This window comes from Notolepis coatsorum (genome assembly GCF_963971535.1).
Source record: "Notolepis coatsorum genome assembly, chromosome: 20".
In the NCBI taxonomy this organism is placed as follows: domain Eukaryota; kingdom Metazoa; phylum Chordata; class Actinopteri; order Aulopiformes; family Paralepididae; genus Notolepis; species Notolepis coatsorum.
In genome coordinates this window covers 74,341,897-74,362,250 of record NC_140184.1, presented here as the reverse complement: position 1 = coordinate 74,362,250, position 20,354 = coordinate 74,341,897, and the positions used below count along the sequence as shown (strand labels likewise).

Genomic DNA, 20,354 nt, shown 5'->3' with positions numbered 1-20,354 from the left:
CTTGTCCTCCAGACATCCTTCTAACATCTTGTCCTACAGACATCCTTCTAACATCTTGTCCTCCAGACATCCTTCTAACACCTTGTCCTCCAGACATCCTTCTAACACCTTGTCCTCCAGACATCCTTCTAACATCTTGTCCTCCAGACATCCTTCTAACACCTTGTCCTCCAGACATCCTTCTAACATCTTGTCCTCCAGACATCCTTCTAACATCTTGTCCTCCAGACATCCTTCTAACATCTTGTCCTCCAGACATCCTTCTAACATCTTGTCCTCCAGACATCCTTCTAACATCTTGTCCTCCAGACATCCTTCTAACATCTTGTCCTCCAGACATCCTTCTAACATCTTGTCCTCCACACATCCTTCTAACATCTTGTCCTCCAGACATCCTTCTAACACCTTGTCCTCCAGACATCCTTCTAACATCTTGTCCTCCAGACATCCTTCTAACATCTTGTCCTCCAGACATCCTTCTAACATCTTGTCCTCCATACATCCTTCTAACATCTTGTCCTCCAGACATCCTTCTAACATCTTGTCCTCCAGACATCCTTCTAACATCTTGTCCTCCAGACATCCTTCTAACACCTTGTCCTCCAGACATCCTTCTAACACCTTGTCCTCCAGACATCCTTCTAACATCTTGTCCTCCAGACATCCTTCTAACATCTTGTCCTCCAGACATCCTTCTAACACCTTGTCCTCCAGACATCCTTCTAACATCTTGTCCTCCAGACATCCTTCTAACATCTTGTCCTCCAGACATCCTTCTAACATCTTGTCCTCCAGACATCCTTCTAACATCTTGTCCTCCAGACATCCTTCTAACATCTTGTCCTCCAGACATCCTTCTAACATCTTGTCCTCCAGACATCCTTCTAACACCTTGTCCTTCAGACATCCTTCTAACATCTTGTCCTCCAGACATCCTTCTAACACCTTGTCCTTCAGACATCCTTCTAACATCTTGTCCTCCAGACATCCGTCTAACATCTTGTCCTCCAGACATCCGTCTAACATCTTGTCCTCCAGACATCCTTCTAACATCTTGTCCTCCAGACATCCGTCTAACATCTTGTCCTCCAGACATCCTTCTAACATCTTGTCCTCCAGACATCCTTCTAACACCTTGTCCTTCAGACATCCTTCTAACATCTTGTCCTCCAGACATCCTTCTAACATCTTGTCCTCCAGACATCCTTCTAACACCTTGTCCTCCAGACATCCTTCTAACATCTTGTCCAGACATCCTTCTAACATCTTGTCCTCCAGACATCCTTCTAACATCTTGTCCTCCAGACACCCTTCTAACATCTTGTCCTCCAGACATCCTTCTAACATCTTGTCCTCCAGACATCCTTCTAACATCTTGTCCTCCAGACATCCTTCTAACATCTTGTCCTCCAGACATCCTTCTAACATCTTGTCCTCCAGACATCCTTCTAACACCTTGTCCTCCAGACATCCTTCTAACACCTTGTCCTCCAGACATCCTTCTAACATCTTGTCCTCCAGACATCCTTCTAACATCTTGTCCTCCAGACATCCTTCTAACACCTTGTCCTCCAGACATCCTTCTAACATCTTGTCCTCCAGACATCCTTCTAACATCTTGTCCTCCAGACATCCTTCTAACATCTTGTCCTCCAGACATCCTTCTAACATCTTGTCCTCCAGACATCCTTCTAACATCTTGTCCTCCAGACATCCTTCTAACATCTTGTCCTCCAGACATCCTTCTAACACCTTGTCCTTCAGACATCCTTCTAACATCTTGTCCTCCAGACATCCTTCTAACATCTTGTCCTCCAGACATCCTTCTAACATCTTGTCCTCCAGACATCCTTCTAACACCTTGTCCTTCAGACATCCTTCTAACATCTTGTCCTCCAGACATCCGTCTAACATCTTGTCCTCCAGACATCCGTCTAACATCTTGTCCTCCAGACATCCTTCTAACATCTTGTCCTCCAGACATCCGTCTAACATCTTGTCCTCCAGACATCCTTCTAACATCTTGTCCTCCAGACATCCTTCTAACACCTTGTCCTTCAGACATCCTTCTAACATCTTGTCCTCCAGACATCCTTCTAACATCTTGTCCTCCAGACATCCTTCTAACACCTTGTCCTCCAGACATCCTTCTAACATCTTGTCCAGACATCCTTCTAACATCTTGTCCTCCAGACATCCTTCTAACATCTTGTCCTCCAGACACCCTTCTAACATCTTGTCCTCCAGACATCCTTCTAACATCTTGTCCTCCAGACATCCTTCTAACATCTTGTCCTCCAGACATCCTTCTAACATCTTGTCCTCCAGACATCCTTCTAACATCTTGTCCAGACATCCTTCTAACATCTTGTCCTCCAGACATCCTTCTAACATCTTGTCCTCCATACATCCTTCTAACATCTTGTCCTCCAGACATCCTTCTAACATCTTGTCCTCCAGACATCCTTCTAACATCTTGTCCTCCAGACATCCTTCTAACATCTTGTCCTCCAGACATCCTTCTAACATCTTGTCCAGACATCCTTCTAACATCTTGTCCTCCAGACATCCTTCTAACATCTTGTCCTCCAGACATCCTTCTAACATCTTGTCCTCCAGACATCCTTCTAACATCTTGTCCTCCAGACATCCTTCTAACATCTTGTCCAGACATCCTTCTAACATCTTGTCCTCCAGACATCCTTCTAACATCTTGTCCTCCAGACATCCTTCTAACATCTTGTCCAGACATCCTTCTAACATCTTGTCCTCCAGACATCCTTCTACCATCTTGTCCTCCAGACATCCTTCTAACATCTTGTCCTCCAGACATCCTTCTAACATCTTGTCCTCCAGACATCCTTCTAACATCTTGTCCTCCAGACATCCTTCTAACATCTTGTCCAGACATCCTTCTAACATCTTGTCCTCCAGACATCCTTCTAACATCTTGTCCTCCAGACATCCTTCTAACATCTTGTCCTCCAGACATCCTTCTAACATCTTGTCCTCCAGACATCCTTCTAACATCTTGTCCTCCAGACATCCTTCTAACATCTTGTCCTCCAGACATCCTTCTAACATCTTGTCCTCCAGACATCCTTCTAACATCTTGTCCTCCAGACATCCTTCTAACATCTTGTCCAGACATCCTTCTAACATCTTGTCCTCCAGACATCCTTCTAACATCTTGTCCTCCAGACATCCTTCTAACATCTTGTCCAGACATCCTTCTAACATCTTGTCCTCCAGACATCCTTCTAACATCTTGTCCTCCAGACATCCTTCTAACATCTTGTCCAGACATCCTTCTAACATCTTGTCCTCCAGACATCCTTCTAACATCTTGTCCTCCAGACATCCTTCTAACATCTTGTCCTCCAGACATCCTTCTAACATCTTGTCCTCCAGACATCCTTCTAACATCTTGTCCTCCAGACATCCTTCTAACATCTTGTCCTCCAGACATCCTTCTAACATCTTGTCCTCCAGACATCCTTCTAACATCTTGTCCTCCAGACATCCTTCTAACATCTTGTCCTCCAGACATCCTTCTAACATCTTGTCCTCCAGACATCCTTCTAACATCTTGTCCTCCAGACATCCTTCTAACATCTTGTCCTCCAGACATCCTTCTAACATCTTGTCCAGACATCCATCTAACATCTTGTCCTCCAGACATCCTTCTAACATCTTGTCCTCCAGACATCCTTCTAACATCTTGTCCTCCAGACATCCTTCTAACATCTTGTCCTCCAGACATCCTTCTAACATCTTGTCCTCCAGACATCCTTCTAACATCTTGTCCTCCAGACATCCTTCTAACATCTTGTCCTCCAGACATCCTTCTAACATCTTGTCCTCCAGACATCCTTCTAACATCTTGTCCTCCAGACATCCTTCTAACATCTTGTCCTCCAGACATCCTTCTAACACCTTGTCCTCCAGACATCCTTCTAACATCTTGTCCAGACATCCTTCTAACATCTTGTCCTCCAGACATCCTTCTAACATCTTGTCCTCCAGATATCCTTCTAACACCTTGTCCTCCAGACATCCTTCTAACACCTTGTCCTCCAGACATCCTTCTAACATCTTGTCCAGACATCCTTCTAACATCTTGTCCTCCAGACATCCTTCTAACATCTTGTCCTCCAGACATCCTTCTAACATCTTGTCCTCCAGACATCCTTCTAACATCTTGTCCTCCAGACATCCTTCTAACATCTTGTCCAGACATCCGTCTAACATCTTGTCCTCCAGACATCCTTCTAACATCTTGTCCTCCAGACATCCTTCTAACATCTTGTCCTCCAGACATCCTTCTAACATCTTGTCCTCCAGACATCCTTCTAACATCTTGTCCTCCAGACATCCTTCTAACACCTTGTCCTTCAGACATCCTTCTAACATCTTGTCCTCCAGACATCCTTCTAACATCTTGTCCTCCAGACATCCTTCTAACACCTTGTCATCCAGACATCCTTCTAACATCTTGTCCAGACATCCTTCTAACATCTTGTCCTCCAGACATCCTTCTAACACCTTGTCCTCCAGACATCCTTCTAACATCTTGTCCTCCAGACATCCTTCTAACACCTTGTCCTCCAGACATCCTTCTAACATCTTGTCCTCCAGACATCCTTCTAACACCTTGTCCTCCAGACATCCTTCTAACATCTTGTCCTCCAGACTTCACCTAGCATCACCTTGTCCACCAATTCTACAAACTCTTGTGGGAGAATAATTGCATCATTATTTTTAAAGGATTGCAAAAACCTACTCTGACATCAAAACTGTGGAAATGATTGGTTTCGTGCAAGGCAAGTGAACGCTGAGGTGAGATATGTTTTGTGTGCGTTCCTTGCATGTGTATTCTACTTCGTTCTCCAATAGTCCAGGACCAATTTAGCCTAGAATTGCTAAAATTTCAAACTCTTGTGGGCATTTATATAACAGCTTTTATGCAAAACGCTTTACAATTTGTCCCATTCACACACCAACGGCGGAGGCGACCATGCAAGGTGCCAACCTGCTCATCGGGAGCAATTAGGGGTTAAGTGTCTTGCTCAAGGACACTTCGACACGCTGCCCGAGAAGAGCAGGAACCGAACCGGGAACAATCTGATTACCAGACGACGGCTCTACCTCCTGATCCACTGCTGCACCTATAATACCATGTTATTGAACTCCTGTCATCATGAAGTGATAGTTGTTTCCCCATCCATGGGCTTGGTGATGATGACGAGGATGAAGATGAAGGTGTTGTACTCACACATTCAGCGGCTGCCAGGCCGGCCACTGGGCCTTCATCTTAATGACCGTCAGAACGTCATCTCCCTGGAAGAGACGTGGGGAGAGAAACACAACCATCTCAGTCCCCTCCTCGACACATTACACCCCCCTCCCCCTCCTCGAAACATTACACACCCCCCTCCCCCTCCTCGACACATTACACACCCCCCTCCCCCTCCTCGACACATTACACACCCCCTCCCCCTCCTCGACACATTACACACCCCCCTCCCCCTCCTCGACACATTACACACCCCCCTCCCCCTCCTCGACACATTACACACCCCCCTCCCCCTCCTCGACACATTACACACCCCCCTCCCCCTCCTCGACACATTACACACCCCCCTCCCCCTCCTCGACACATTACACCCCCCCTCCTCGACACGTTACACCCCCCCCCCTCTCCCCCCTCCTCGACACATTACACCCCCACCCCTCTCCCCCCTCCCCCCTCCTCGACACGTTACACCCCCCCCCCCTCCCCCCTCCTCGACACATTACCCCCCCTCCCCCTCCTCGACACATTACACCCCCCTCCCCCTCCTCGACACATTACCCCCCCTCCCCCTCCTCGACACATTACACCCCCCTCCCCCTCCTCGACACATTACCCCCCCTCCCCCTCCTCGACACATTACACACCCCCCTCCCCCTCCTCGACACATTACCCCCCCTCTCCCCCCTCCCCCTCCTCGACACATTACACCCCCACCGTCCTCCCCCCCTCCCCCTCCTCGACACATTACACCCCCCCTCCTCGACACGTTACACCCCCCCCCTCTCCCCCCTCCTCGACACATTACACCCCCCCCCCTCTCCCCCCTCCCCCCTACTCGACACATTACACCCCCCCTCCCCCCTCCTCGACACATTACCCCCCCTCCCCCCTCCTCGACACGTTACCCCATCCCCCCTCCTCGACACGTTACACCCCCCCCTCTCCCCCCTCCTCGACACATTACACCCCCCCCCCTCTCCCCCCTCCCCCCTACTCGACACATTACACCCCCCTCCCCCCTCCTCGACACATTACCCCCCCTCCCCCCTCCTCGACACGTTACCCCATCCCCCCTCCTCGACACGTTACACCCCCCCCCTCTCCCCCATCCCCCCTCCTCGACACATTACCCCCCCTCCCCCCTCCTCGACACGTTACCCCATCCCCCCTCCTCGACACGTTACACCCCCCCCCCCTCCTCGACACATTACACCCCCCCCCCTCTCCCCCCTCCCCCCTACTCGACACATTACAACCCCCCCCCCTCTCCCCCCTCCCCCCTACTCGACACATTACACCCCCCCTCCCCCCTCCTCGACACATTACCCCCCCTCCCCCCTCCTCGACACGTTACCATCCCCCCTCCTCGACACGTTACCCCATCCCCCCTCCTCGACACGTTACCCCCTCCCCCCTCCTCGACACGTTACCCCATCCCCCCTCCTCGACACGTTACCCCATCCCCCCTCCTCGACACGTTACACCCCCCCCCTCCCCCCTCCTCGACACGTTACCCCATCCCCCCTCCTCGACACGTTACACCCCCCCCTCCCCCCTCCTCGACACGTTACCCCCTCCCCCCTCCTCGACACATTACCCCCCCTCCCCCCTCCTCGACACATTACCCCCCCTCCCCCCTCCTCGACACATTACCCCCCCTCCCCCCTACTCGACACATTACCCCCCCTCCCCCCTCCTCGACACGTTACCCCCCTCCCCCCTCCTCGACACGTTACCCCATCCCCCCTCCTCGACACGTTACCCCCTCCCCCCTCCTCGACACGTTACCCCATCCCCCCTCCTCGACACGTTACCCCATCCCCCCTCCTCGACACGTTACACCCCCCCCTCCCCCCTCCTCGACACGTTACCCCATCCCCCCTCCTCGACACGTTACCCCCTCCCCCCTCCTCGACACGTTACCCCCCTCCCCCCTCCTCGACACATTACCCCCCCTCCCCCCTCCTCGACACATTACCCCCCCTCCCCCCTCCTCGACACGTTACCCCCCCTCCCCCCTCCTCGACACATTACCCCCCCTCCCCCCTCCTCGACACGTTACCCCCCCTCCCCCCTCCTCGACACATTACCCCCCCTCCCCCCTCCTCGACACGTTACCCCCCCTCCCCCCTCCTCGACACATTACCCCCCCTCCCCCCTCCTCGACACATTACCCCCCCTCCCCCCTCCTCGACACGTTACACCCCCCCTCCCCCCTCCTCGACACGTTACCCCCTCCCCCCTCCTCGACACGTTACACCTGCAGATGAAAGAATAAAGGCTGAAGGAGAGACACCAGCAGCTCCTCCTCTCCAGCACATGACGGATGAATACATTAAAGTTGGACCACTGGCATCATCACTTCAGGAAAATGGGATAAATATTTCATGAGCAGCGTTTGGACACTCCGGGCAGAGCGTGTCACAGCCTCAGTGGGATCTGGCCTTATATCACATTAGCAAACCATACATAGGTGACATATATATATATATATATATATATATATATATATATATATATATATATATATATATATATATATATATATATATATATATATATATATATATATATATATATATATATATACTCCTAAAGCAGAGCTTTAAATGAGACGACAATCTAAAACCAAACGCATTAGGCTTGTGTTCAAAGTACTGAAGCGAAGACATTTGGAATATATTATCTCTACGCCTTTCCTTATCTGCACGAGCATACAGAGCTATACATGGTGAAGTCAATAAAAAGCTGTTTGGAAAAGGAAATATACACGGTTAAATATAAGTGCTTATACATAACAGCCTAGCAATATTAACCAAGAGAATCCATTTGCTTTTTAGTGGAATTCATATCGGGTAAAATTATCCATAATGGGAGCTTGGAGAAATTAAAACGATGCTATAAAAAGTGTCTCAGCGGGTCTCATGCAGTCTCATCGGTGGTGCCGAGCCTTTTTCATTATGAACACGATTTATCCCGTCGCATTCAGCAGGTAATTGTTCTTTGGCAATAAGTATATACCAGTTTGTGTGATTAGACATTCAGATGGATGTGACCTGATTCTCCCACTGTTTTCGCTTTAAAAGGCAATCTGACACACAGTTTAGAGAGGATTCCCCTGAATGTTCCCACGTGATGCACGTCTAGAAGATATCCTCAACAGCATGTCTGTAGTAACAACCACCCTGCACCACTAAGATGGAGATTCATCTTACTGTGTCTCACAAGTGGCTTGCTGTTCTTCATTCAAAGCAGCGTCTCTGTCGCGGCTGCGGACGATTCACAGCTGTGGCAATATTCCTGACATCCCACTGGTTCTCGTGTGTTATTTCTTAATTATTCCAATGTTCTCACATTTATTTCAAAACTCAATACAAAGGCAACAGGAGATCATGCACAGCCATCCGACGGATTTATGGCCCTTTTACTGGATATGAATGATAACCATTTCTTCTAGTAGCCCACTGGGCCTATGAGGACAAAAACATATAGATATGAGCAACACGGACCGGGTGATGGAATTAATCTGCAAGTAATTAGTGGCTTACTGGAGATTTACACACTTGTAACGCTACTTGTTTTTCATAAACTAGTTTAAATTGAAAGTTAATCCAACAAAACTCATTGTGTGGCTCTGATTCTATGTTGCGCTCAGATTCAGAAAATACCATATAGACCCAATTTAATCCAAGAAAGGATTTGACTCAATTAATGGGATTATGTTAGACGAGCTTCTGACAGAAATGTGTATCTGAGACACAGCCATCCATTTAAACAGACTAAACGGTCAGCGCTCAACCCTTTCGTCTGTCTTCTTCTCTCTCTCCTTTTCATGCTGCGGTCTGCTGGGGAGGCAACATGGCCGAAAGGAACACTAGGCGGCTGGACAAGTTGGTCAAAAAGGCTGCTTCAGTGTTTGGTAGGAGCTTGGACTCAGTGTGGTGGAGAGACACACAAGGGGTAAGATGCAGGTCATCATGAAGAACAGCAGCCACCCTCTCCATCACACCCTGACATGACAGAGGAGCAGCCACGCTCTCCATCACACCCTGACATGACAGAGGAGCAGCCACCCTCTCCATCACACCCTGACATGACAGAGGAGCAGCCACACTCTCCATCACACCCTGACATGACAGAGGAGCAGCCACCCTCTCCATCACACCCTGACATGACAGAGGAGCAGCCACCCTCTCCATCACACCCTGACATGACAGAGGAGCAGCCACACTCTCCATCACACCCTGACATGACAGAGGAGCAGCCACACTCTCCATCACACCCTGACATGACAGAGGAGCAGCCACCCTCTCCATCACACCCTGACATGACAGAGGAGCAGCCACCCTCTCCATCACACCCTGACATGACAGAGGAGCAGACACCCTCTCCACCACACCCTGACAGAGGAGCAGCCACTCTCTCCATCACACCCTGACAGAGGAGCAGCCACACTCTCCATCACACCCTGACAGAGGAGCAGCCACTCTCTCCATCACACCCTGACAGAGGAGCAGCCACCCTCTCCATCACACCCTGACAGGACAGAGGAGCAGCCACCCTCTCCATCACACCCTGACAGGACAGAGGAGCAGCCACCCTCTCCATCACACCCTGACATGACAGAGGAGCAGCCACCCTCTCCATCACACCCTGACATGACAGAGGAGCAGCCACTCTCTCCATCACACCCTGACAGAGGAGCAGCCACCCTCTCCATCACACCCTGACATGACAGAGGAGCAGCCACCCTCTCCATCACACCCTGACATGACAGAGGAGCAGCCACCCTCTCCATCACACCCTGACATGACAGAGGAGCAGCCACGCTCTCCATCACACCCTGACAGAGGAGCAGCCACTCTCTCCATCACACCCTGACAGAGGAGCAGCCACTCTCTCCATCACACCCTGACAGAGGAGCAGCCACCCTCTCCACCACACCCTGACAGAGGAGCAGCCACCCTCTCGACCACACCCTGATAGAGGAGCAGCCACCCTCTCCATCACACCCTGACAGAGGAGCAGCCACCCTCTCCATCACACCCTGACAGAGGAGCAGCCACTCTCTCCACCACACCCTGACAGAGGAGCAGCCACCCTCTCCATCACACCCTGACAGAGGAGCAGCCACTCTCTCCATCACACCCTGACAGAGGAGCAGCCACCCTCTCCATCACACCCTGACAGAGGAGCAGCCACCCTCTCCATCACACCCTGACAGAGGAGCAGCCACGCTCTCCATCACACCTTGACAGAGGAGCAGCCACCCTCTCCATCACACCCTGACAGAGGAGCAGCCACCCTCTTCATCACACCCTGACATGACAGAGGAGCAGCCACGCTCTCCATCACACCCTGACAGGACAGAGGAGCAGCCACACTCTCCACCACACCCTGGCAGATGAGCAGCCACACTCTCCACCACACCCTGGCAGAGGAGCACCCACACTCTCCATCACACCCTGACAGAGGAGCAGCCACCCTCTCCACCACACCCTGGCAGAGGAGCAGCCACACTCTCCACCACACCCTGACATGACAGAGGAGCAGCCACTCTCTCCACCACACCCTGACAGAGGAGCAGCCACCCTCTCCATCACACCCTGACATGACAGAGGAGCAGCCACAATCTCCATCACACCCTGACAGAGGAGCAGCCACCCTCTCCATCACACCCTGACATGACAGAAGAGCAGCCACCCTCTCCATCACATCCTGACAGAGGAGCAGCCACGCTCTCCATCACACCCTGACAGAGGAGCAGCCACTCTCTCCACCACACCCTGACAGATGAGCAGCCACTCTCTCCATCACACCCTGACAGAGGAGCAGCCACCCTCTCCATCACACCCTGACAGAGGAGCAGCCACACTCTCCACCACACCCTGACAGAGGAGCAGCCACCCTCTCCATCACACCCTGACAGAGGAGCAGCCACTCTCTCCATCACACCCTGACAGAGGAGCAGCCACCCTCTCCATCACACCCTGACAGAGGAGCAGCCACCCTCTCCACCACACCCTGACAGAGGAGCAGACACCCTCTCCACCACACCCTGACAGGACATAGGAGCAGCCACCCTCTCCATCACACCCTGACAGAGGAGCAGCCACACTCTCCATCACACCCTGACATGACAGAGGAGCAGCCACCCTCTCCATCACACCCTGACATGACAGAGGAGCAGCCACCCTCTCCATCACACCCTGACATGACAGAGGAGCAGCCACCCTCTCCACCACACCCTGACAGGACAGAGGAGCAGCCACCCTCTCCATCACACCCTGACAGAGGAGCAGCCACACTCTCCATCACACCCTGACAGAGGAGCAGCCACACTCTCCATCACACCCTGACAGAGGAGCAGCCACACTCTCCATCACACCCTGACAGAGGAGCAGCCACACTCTCCACCACACCCTGACAGAGGAGCAGCCACCCTCTCCATCACACCCTGACATAGGAGCAGCCACCCTCTCCATCACACCCTGACAGGACAGAGGAGCAGCCACCCTCTCCACCACACCCTGACAGAGGAGCAGCCACACTCTCCACCACACCCTGACAGAGGAGCAGCCACACTCTCCATCACACCCTGACAGAGGAGCAGCCACCCTCTCCATCACACCCTGACAGAGGAGCAGCCACCCTCTCCATCACACCCTGACAGAGGAGCAGCCACCCTCTCCATCACACCCTGACATGACAGAGGAGCAGCCACCCTCTCCATCACACCCTGACAGAGGAGCAGCCACACTCTCCATCACACCCTGACATGACAGAGGAGCAGCCACAGTCTCCATCACACCCTGACAGAGGAGCAGCCACAGTCTCCATCACACCCTGACAGAGGAGCAGTCAACCTCTCCATCACACCCTGACATGACAGAGGAGCAGCCACAGTCTCCATCACACCCTGACAGGACAGAGGAGCAGCCACCCTCTCCATCACACCCTGACATGACAGAGGAGCAGACACCCTCTCCATCACACCCTGACATGACAGAGGAGCAGCCACACTCTCCACCACACCCTGACAGAGGAGCAGCCACTCTCTCCATCACACCCTGACATGACAGAGGAGCAGCCACCCTCTCCATCACACCCTGACATGACAGAGGAGCAGCCACACTCTCCATCACACCCTGACATGACAGAGGAGCAGCCACACTCTCCATCACACCCTGACATGACAGAGGAGCAGCCACTCTCTCCACCACACCCTGACAGAGGAGCAGCCACCCTCTCCATCACACCCTGACATGACAGAGGAGCAGCCACACTCTCCATCACACCCTGACATGACAGAGGAGCAGCCACCCTCTCCATCACACCCTGACAGAGGAGCAGCCACACTCTCCATCACACCCTGACAGAGGAGCAGCCGCAGGATGGCTCATCTTGCTGCACTGAGTGGACTGAGCGGTAGGCCTACATGGGATGTTTTGTCCTCTCAGCCATCAGACTGTTTAACACCTCCGGCGAGAGCAGAGGCTCATGAATCCGACTGTCTGACACCCCCCCCCCCCCCCCCCCCCCCCCCCTCCCATTGGACGGATGAATCCGCTTCAAGGCCCTCGACCTGGCATACCGTGCGGCTAAGGGAACCGCTCCCGCCTACCTCCGGTCAATGGTCTCTAACTACACACCCTCCAGACCCCTACGCTCTGCATCTTCTGGCCGCCTCAGACCTACTCCTATCCGAGCTCCGGGAGGGTCATCAAAGAGAAGCCGCCTATTATCAGTCCTTGCCCCACAATGGTGGAATGAACTACCCACCCCAGACCCTGTCGGTCCTGCGCGACCAGGAAAAAGCTAATAAAGATAATTTTGGAAAAAAAAGACACACTTCTTCAACCATGATCTCAAATTAAAAATGTATAAAAAAAAGATCTAACCCTAACTAACCTTACTGTCATGCACAGTCCTAATAAACTAACCTACATTGTAACACGCAACACTTTGATGAACATTGTTACTCAGCTGATAGAGTTGTGCCCTTCCTGATGACTTGTCGTACAGAACTTGTAAGTCGCTTTGGATGAAAGCGTCAGCCAAATGACTAAATGTAAATGTAAATTATGTTACAATATTACGTACAGTTTTTTTCTTCTCGCTGATAGTTACGTCGCAGCACTTTGCTGTCGGCTCTGGGCTGCGTTTCTCCCGATCGTTCAATACATTGTTGGAAAGTTGAATTTGGCGCCTTTTGATCGTCACCACACTCAACCTATTGCGTGCTTCGGGTCTCGACTTACAAGACGAAATATCCAGCAAGCGCCATTTGACAAGCCGTTCAGACGAGTGACCACGTCCGGTTGTAACCGATCCTAAACGGACCGCTGATGGCGAAAATGTTTGACCAGCGATCCCAGACGAGCGCTGATTGCAACGATAAGGGTGCAGAAGAAGACCAACAAGTCCTTTGTTTTGACTCGCGCGTCTGAATTAATGGAAGTGGACGGCCATTTTGGATGATCACACTGAATTATTGCGGTACACACATTACAAAAACCTTTGTTAAACACAAATTTTCCATGGGATTTTGATCAACTTTGGACTATAGAACCGTTATGTTTTCCAACTCCTACCTCTCAGCTGGAACCCAAAAACAGGCATCTGGCAACAAATCAACACAAAAGTAATGATAAAATATTTTACTTCAGTGTGTTCAAACCTCTGTTTCTCTATTACATTAGCACTCAAAGTGATTTTTCTCTTTTTTTTTTTTTTTTTTTTTATTATTGCAAAACAAAACTTATTAAAAGTCAGTACTCAACACACAATGTATAATGAAACTTTCAGTAAAGGTGGTTAAAATATATGCAAGTACAGAAACAGGATAAAACAAAAATAGTCAATAATAACATTTTAACCGTATACAGTGTATATCCAGCGAAGTTACAATTATATAAATGTTAGTATATAATATACCCCTAATACCTATTTTCTAAAACCCTACACACATATGCTCCAGCTCAAACCCCCCCCTCCCGGACCCCCTCTTGGATAGTACCTCCATTATCCCTCACTCCTAACCAGACACCACCATTATAGGCTAGCTTTTATTCTCTCCACCACTTCTAACCACATTGACATTTTGGATTCATTGAGCCGCAGAATTCTTGCTGTAGATATTTCTTGATATATCACATCGAGATATGTAAGAAACCACACTTTCCGGCACATTTTTTCCGGTTGAAACCAACGTGATGCGATCAGTTTTTTAGCTACTGTGATACCCGATAAAACCAATCTTTTTAGTTGTGGATTCACTGCAAACTCAAAAACATCATTCAATAGCAATACCGCGGGGTGTACAGGTATATTCCAAAATACGAGTATTGATAATTGTTGGGACACATCTTTCCAGAATGCCTTAACTGGTGGGCAGTCCCAATACATGTGCATAAATGTTCCTTCGTCCCCATTTGTACATTGGGAGCATTTGGAGTCTTGTATAAGCCCCATTTTGCACAGCCTTATAGGAGTCAAGTATGTCCTGTGAATATAGTTCAGATTGATTTGTTGATGATCCGGGTTCCTTGATGTAAGTCGGACATTTGCCCAGGCTCCTTGCCAATCAAAGTCATTTTCCAGGTCTGGTATATCCCTCCTCCAGACATTGTCTAGTTGAAGGGTTTCATACGAGGACGTTAGTAATTGATAATAAAAACCTGATACAAAACCTCCCAATGTATCTCTTTCATAGAAAAATTTGTGGTATCTGTGGTGTTCAATTGGTATGTGTAATGGAACACCGTGAGATCTCATACAAAGTCGTAACTGTATGTAAAAAAGCCATGTGGACTCGGTGAGGTTAAACTTTATGCATATTTCGACATAACTACAGAGGCCCTTGTTATTAAAAATATCCCCTAATGAGTGTATGCCTCTTTCTTCCCATATAGGGAATCTTATAGGTCGTTTTCCCATTAAGAGAGCATTGTTATTGAATATGGGAGTGTGATTATGCCATACTTGAGGGTTAGGAAATTTCCTTTGTGTTTCCCGCCATGTCCTGATTGCATGGGTTATTATTGGGCCAAATTCTCGCTCACAATGCTTGATTGAAAGTTTAGTGTATGCTATGTCTTTCAATCTCTGTGGGGCTACTATGTTTTCTTCAAATTTTCTCCAAGATACCAAAGCCTCTGGGTCAAACCATATCTTCTTCAATGGTCTTAATGTGAAGGCATTAAAATATTGTAAAAAATCTGGGACTGCCATGCCACTGTCTGCTTTATTTCTCTGTGCGGTGGATCTTTTTATGCGAGGTGGTTTGTTATTCCAAATAAATTTGTATGTGGAGGTTTGTAATCTTTTCCAGTAGCCCTCTGGAGGAGGTAACGGAAGCATTGAGCTGAAGAAATTGATTCTTGGTAATACATCCATCTTAACTATTGATACCCTTGCCTGTACTGAGTTTTTAAGTTTTGCCCACCTGTCCAGGTCGTCCTTGATTTTGTTCTGTATTTTTGTGTAATTGTGCTTCACCGTTTGTCTTATGGTGGGAAATATTTCCACACCCAAGCATCTGAAATGTTTGACCATGGGTATCGCACCTGGGAGGGTTGTCTCTTTTTTTGCACTGGTGTTAAGAGGAAGAAAAGCCGACTTAGGCCAATTTATTTTAAATCCCGATAAATCACCAAAGTTCTCTATCAACTTGAGTATAAGCGGCAATGTGTTGTTGGGGTTTTGCATGAACAATATTACGTCGTCCGCATATAAACTAATTTTATGATGTGTGCCCTTGATTACTATTGGTTCTATGTGTTGGGATTGTCTTATAAATTGTGCTAACGGTTCGAATGATAGATCGAATAGTCCGGGACTAAGAGGGCAACCTTGTCTGGCTGAGCGTGATACCGGAAAGATATCGGAGATGAATGTGCCTGTTGTAATCCTGGCCGATGGGTCCTTGTATAGTACTTTAATCATATCAATGAAACCTTTTCCTAACCCCATCCTTTCCAATACTGCCCATAGAAACGACCATTCCAACCTGTCAAATGCTTTCATAGCATCCAGGGATAGTATCGCCTTAGGTGTGATGTCCTCTTTGTCTGTATCTAGTACGTGCAGTATTCGCCTTATGTTATCATTGATCAGGCGACCTTTTATGAAGCCTGTTTGGTCCGGATGAACTAAAGACGTCATATGCTTTTGCAATCTGATGGCTAATATCTTAGAGTACAGTTTGACATCGGTTCCGAGGAGGCTTAAAGGACGGTAACTACCGCACTCAGTGGGGTCTTTGTCTTTTTTGTGAAGAACTGAAATGAGTGCGGTATTTTGGTGTTCAATGAAGCTTCCCTCTTTGACTGAGTATAAGATCATATTTAGTAATAAGGGTCCAAATATGTCCCAGCAAGAAATGTACATTTCTGATGGGATACCGTCAATTCCCGGAGCTTTGCCGTTTTTCATTCCGGATATGGCCTTCTTGAGTTCTTCTAATGTGATCGGTACTTCTAACTGTTTAGCGTCTTCATCCGTAAGTTTAGGGAGAGTAATTTGATTAAGATATGTGTCTAATTTGTCTTGATCAAAGGTCGTTTCTGAGTTATATAAATCGGAGTAGAATTCTTTGAATGTATCGTTTATTATTTTGGGTTCTGTTACTAGAGCTTGTTGTTTCCTAATGGCAGTTATATCTGCAAATTTTGCATTAATTCTTAGTCGCATGGCTAATAGGTGACTAGGTTTAGAACCTTGGAAGTACTGCTGTTGTCTAGTGCTGCGTATTTGCAATTCCGATTTTTGTCTGTACATTGCTTTGATCTCTGTCTTTAGAATGTTAACTTGGTTATCTAGTCTAGTAGAGTTGTTGTATTTTAAAGAATTAAAAAGCGTTGAGTAAAGCGTTTCCATTTCAGACAGTTTTGTGTTTTGATTTTTGCGCAATATGGAGGTAAATCTATCCGAGAAATCCTTGATCATATTCTTTACCGACATCCATAATATTCTGGGATCTTGCACCGAGTTAGCATTATCTTGTAGGAATACTGTGAGAGCTTCTTTAATTTGTGTAATGAATTCCTTGTTGTTAAGCAGCATCGAATTAAAACGCCATCTTGGGGCCCGGGTAGATAGTGTACCAAATGTTGCTTTCAGGATTAAGTAGCAGTGATCTGATAGCGCATTGGGTGTCATTTCCACTTCATATTTATCAAATATTCTCGGGGATGCAAAGACGTAATCAATTCTGGATAGTGTGTTGTGTCTCGCCGAACGACAGGAGTACTTGCGGGTCATGGGGTTAAGTGAACGCCATAAATCAGTTACTCCTGTTGATTTCGACCAATCTTTTAATGCTTTAGATGAATTCTTTTGTTCGCTGGAGAAGGAAAGGTAAGTTTTGTCCATCCTTGGGTTCCAAATGGCATTAAAATCCGCACCTATTATATATGAGTACTCGGGATGGTTTAACATTTCTCCTGTTAGTGAAGTGAAGAAACCCACTTCGTACAAATTCGGGGCATATACCGCTGCCAATGCAATTTTCCTGTTATTGTGTATAATCCTAGCTATAGTTATGCGCCCCTCAGCATCCGACCATACCCCTTTCAATTCGATATTTAATTTGCGTCTGACGACTATGGCTACCCCTCTAGTTCTCGTAGCAAAAGAAGAGTGACTAATATTATGGTATATGTTATCCGCTAACGTATTTATGTCTCCCTCTAAAATGTGCGTTTCGCTTAATAGAGCCACGTCCACATGTTCTTTTTTCATCAGTGTAAGCACGCTTTTGCGCTTGTGTTGTTTGTTTATCCCACCGGTGTTCCATACCATTATATTCAAACTAGCCATAGTCTATGCATGTTTTCGTGTAGTTTTTGGTAATGTTTCTGGAGTATGAAGCTACAATAGATACACATCCAATTAATGAGGTCCCGTTGAGAGCTTAGCTTAAAAACATATATATATACAAATAGAAAAACCCTATTTTCCCCTCAGCAAGTGATTTTTCTTTATTGTGTAAGAAACCTCAGAATCCTACCTTTCAAAAGAGACCAGACTCATGCATGTGCTATAAGTATAAAGTACTGTATAATAAATCGCCATTTACTTTGGGTATGCAATCGACAGCCAGTTTATGCAACATTTTAAGGACTGTTAAGGGGTTATATGAAAACATATGGGTTGTGGATGACCTTTTATATCTTCATTCTCTTCAATTTCATTCCAGCAGGACAACATTTGTCGCATCAAGATTTGAGTGAGTTTGCAAGGTGCGTCCGTGACCGCGTGGAGGCCATGCCTCAGAGACCGCACTCTGGGCGCAACTACAGCCAAGTCATACATATATATTATATTGTGTGCTTCTCAGTGTTTTAGCCTCTATGAAATATTAAGTGGTCATCATTCGTTAAATAGGTCAGCTCAATAATGCTTTGAAACAGGACATTTTAAAGACGATATGCTGGCCAGTTCGCTCCGCTGTCTGCCTGAGGATGAGAGATCTGAAATGCTGTTTCCTCGTCAGCCAAAAAGGTTTACATAAATGAACAGTTTGTAAGTAATACAAACACACTGAGACTGTGTGGGAGGCTTCAGACGCACCACGATGCTCAGCCCGTCTTTAAAGAGACATCCATCCCTGTACAACATTAACTGTTAGACTGTAACAAGTGTGACCACATCACGCCATCACAGGCTTCCTGTTCGCTTCAGGATGGATTTAAAAAGTCTGTTGTTTGTTTTTACGGTTTTTAAGTTGTTTGGTCTGAGCCCCATCAGTACCTGGAGCTGAACTTCTCCAGGTTCACATCCCAGTTGAGCACTGAGGTCATGGAATAAGGTACTTTTAGATGTCCCAAGGCTAAAGACTAAAGGCTTCTGCGGTGACTGCCCCCACGTTGTGGAATAGTCTGCCACTACAAGTCCGGTCTGCCCCAGATCCTGCTAAAGCCGTGGCTGAAAACTCACTTGTTTTCATTGGCTATTTGAGGCTTGTTAAGCCATACATCCCTGGTCCTGTTGTGACTATTTAGTGTATTTATTGTATTGCATTGACTTGCGCATTTGATATGGTATTTTGTATATATCTGTTTCTGTATACTGTAAATCAACTTTGGTCGATTTTAACCCATTAAGTCCGAGTGGTCCGGTACGGGTACGAGATTGATATCACGCAAATAAATAGATGAATACAGAAAGTATTAATTAATGTAGCGTTTCTTTTTCAAATGTAGCCAAGAGTAAAGACCCTAACCCTGTCAAAACAGCAGTCAACGTGTATATTGTCAGCACTACGTTTGTTTACCAATGATTTTAAGTGTTATTAGCGAAATTATGAGTTGATAAATATCTCGGCGCATCCTGGCGGAAACCTGATGAATTAGACGGAAATAAAGGGACCTGGCATACGTGTGTGTAGTGTTTTGAAAGAAGAGACCCAGGGCTTTCGATGGGCTTTCAAATGTCATACAACTACACTTTCCAGCTCACGCCAGCCCCTGTCAATCATCTGACTTCTAGCGTGAGCTTTTTTCTTTTACATTATTTTTGGGATCATAATTCACGGCTCGAACAAACCTGAACGCTATTGCCATAAAATAGAACGTACTTAGTTATTTACATTATAAAAGTTATTTACATTATAAAAAAGTAACTGTGCTTACAGTAGATTTCATTCACGGTTTTTGCTCCCCTATCAGGGGCGCCTGGTGGTCCTAAATCCAGATTGAACTCTGCCATTATAAAGGGGAGATTTGGCCCGATCCATAGATGTGTGACTTGGCCATAATAAGGTCATTTATAGCGCGGCTGGGTGGTGCAGCGGACATTGCGCTCGTCACCAACGCATGAGAGACCGGGTTCGAATCCGGCTGTCGGCATTGCCTCCGGCTTGGGCCGGCCGTCATACTGGCTCAATTGGCAGAGTTAGCGGGTGGAAGTCGATGGGTGGTAATCTGGACGTTGTAAACAGCGACTCCTACAGGTCGGTCAGGGCGCCTGCACAGCAGAGACAGGAAATGGCGGGGGCAGTGTGAGCCTCCCACACGTTACACCTCGCCAATGAGAGTCCGCACTGGCAGGTGGA

The 20,354-nt window shown here is 48.1% G+C and overlaps 1 protein-coding gene across 1 annotated transcript in view; it reads right to left on the bottom strand.

Moving 5' to 3' along the window:
* LOC311246904 (spondin-1-like) overlaps nt 1-20,354 on the bottom strand; it is a gene marked incomplete at both ends in the record, with an annotated part of 447,234 nt that overhangs the window by 105,789 nt on the left and 321,091 nt on the right. Inside the window, 1 exon segment of the mRNA XM_084337145.1 lies at nt 5,276-5,340. Within this exon segment, the coding sequence (XP_084193271.1) occupies nt 5,276-5,340 (65 nt within the window).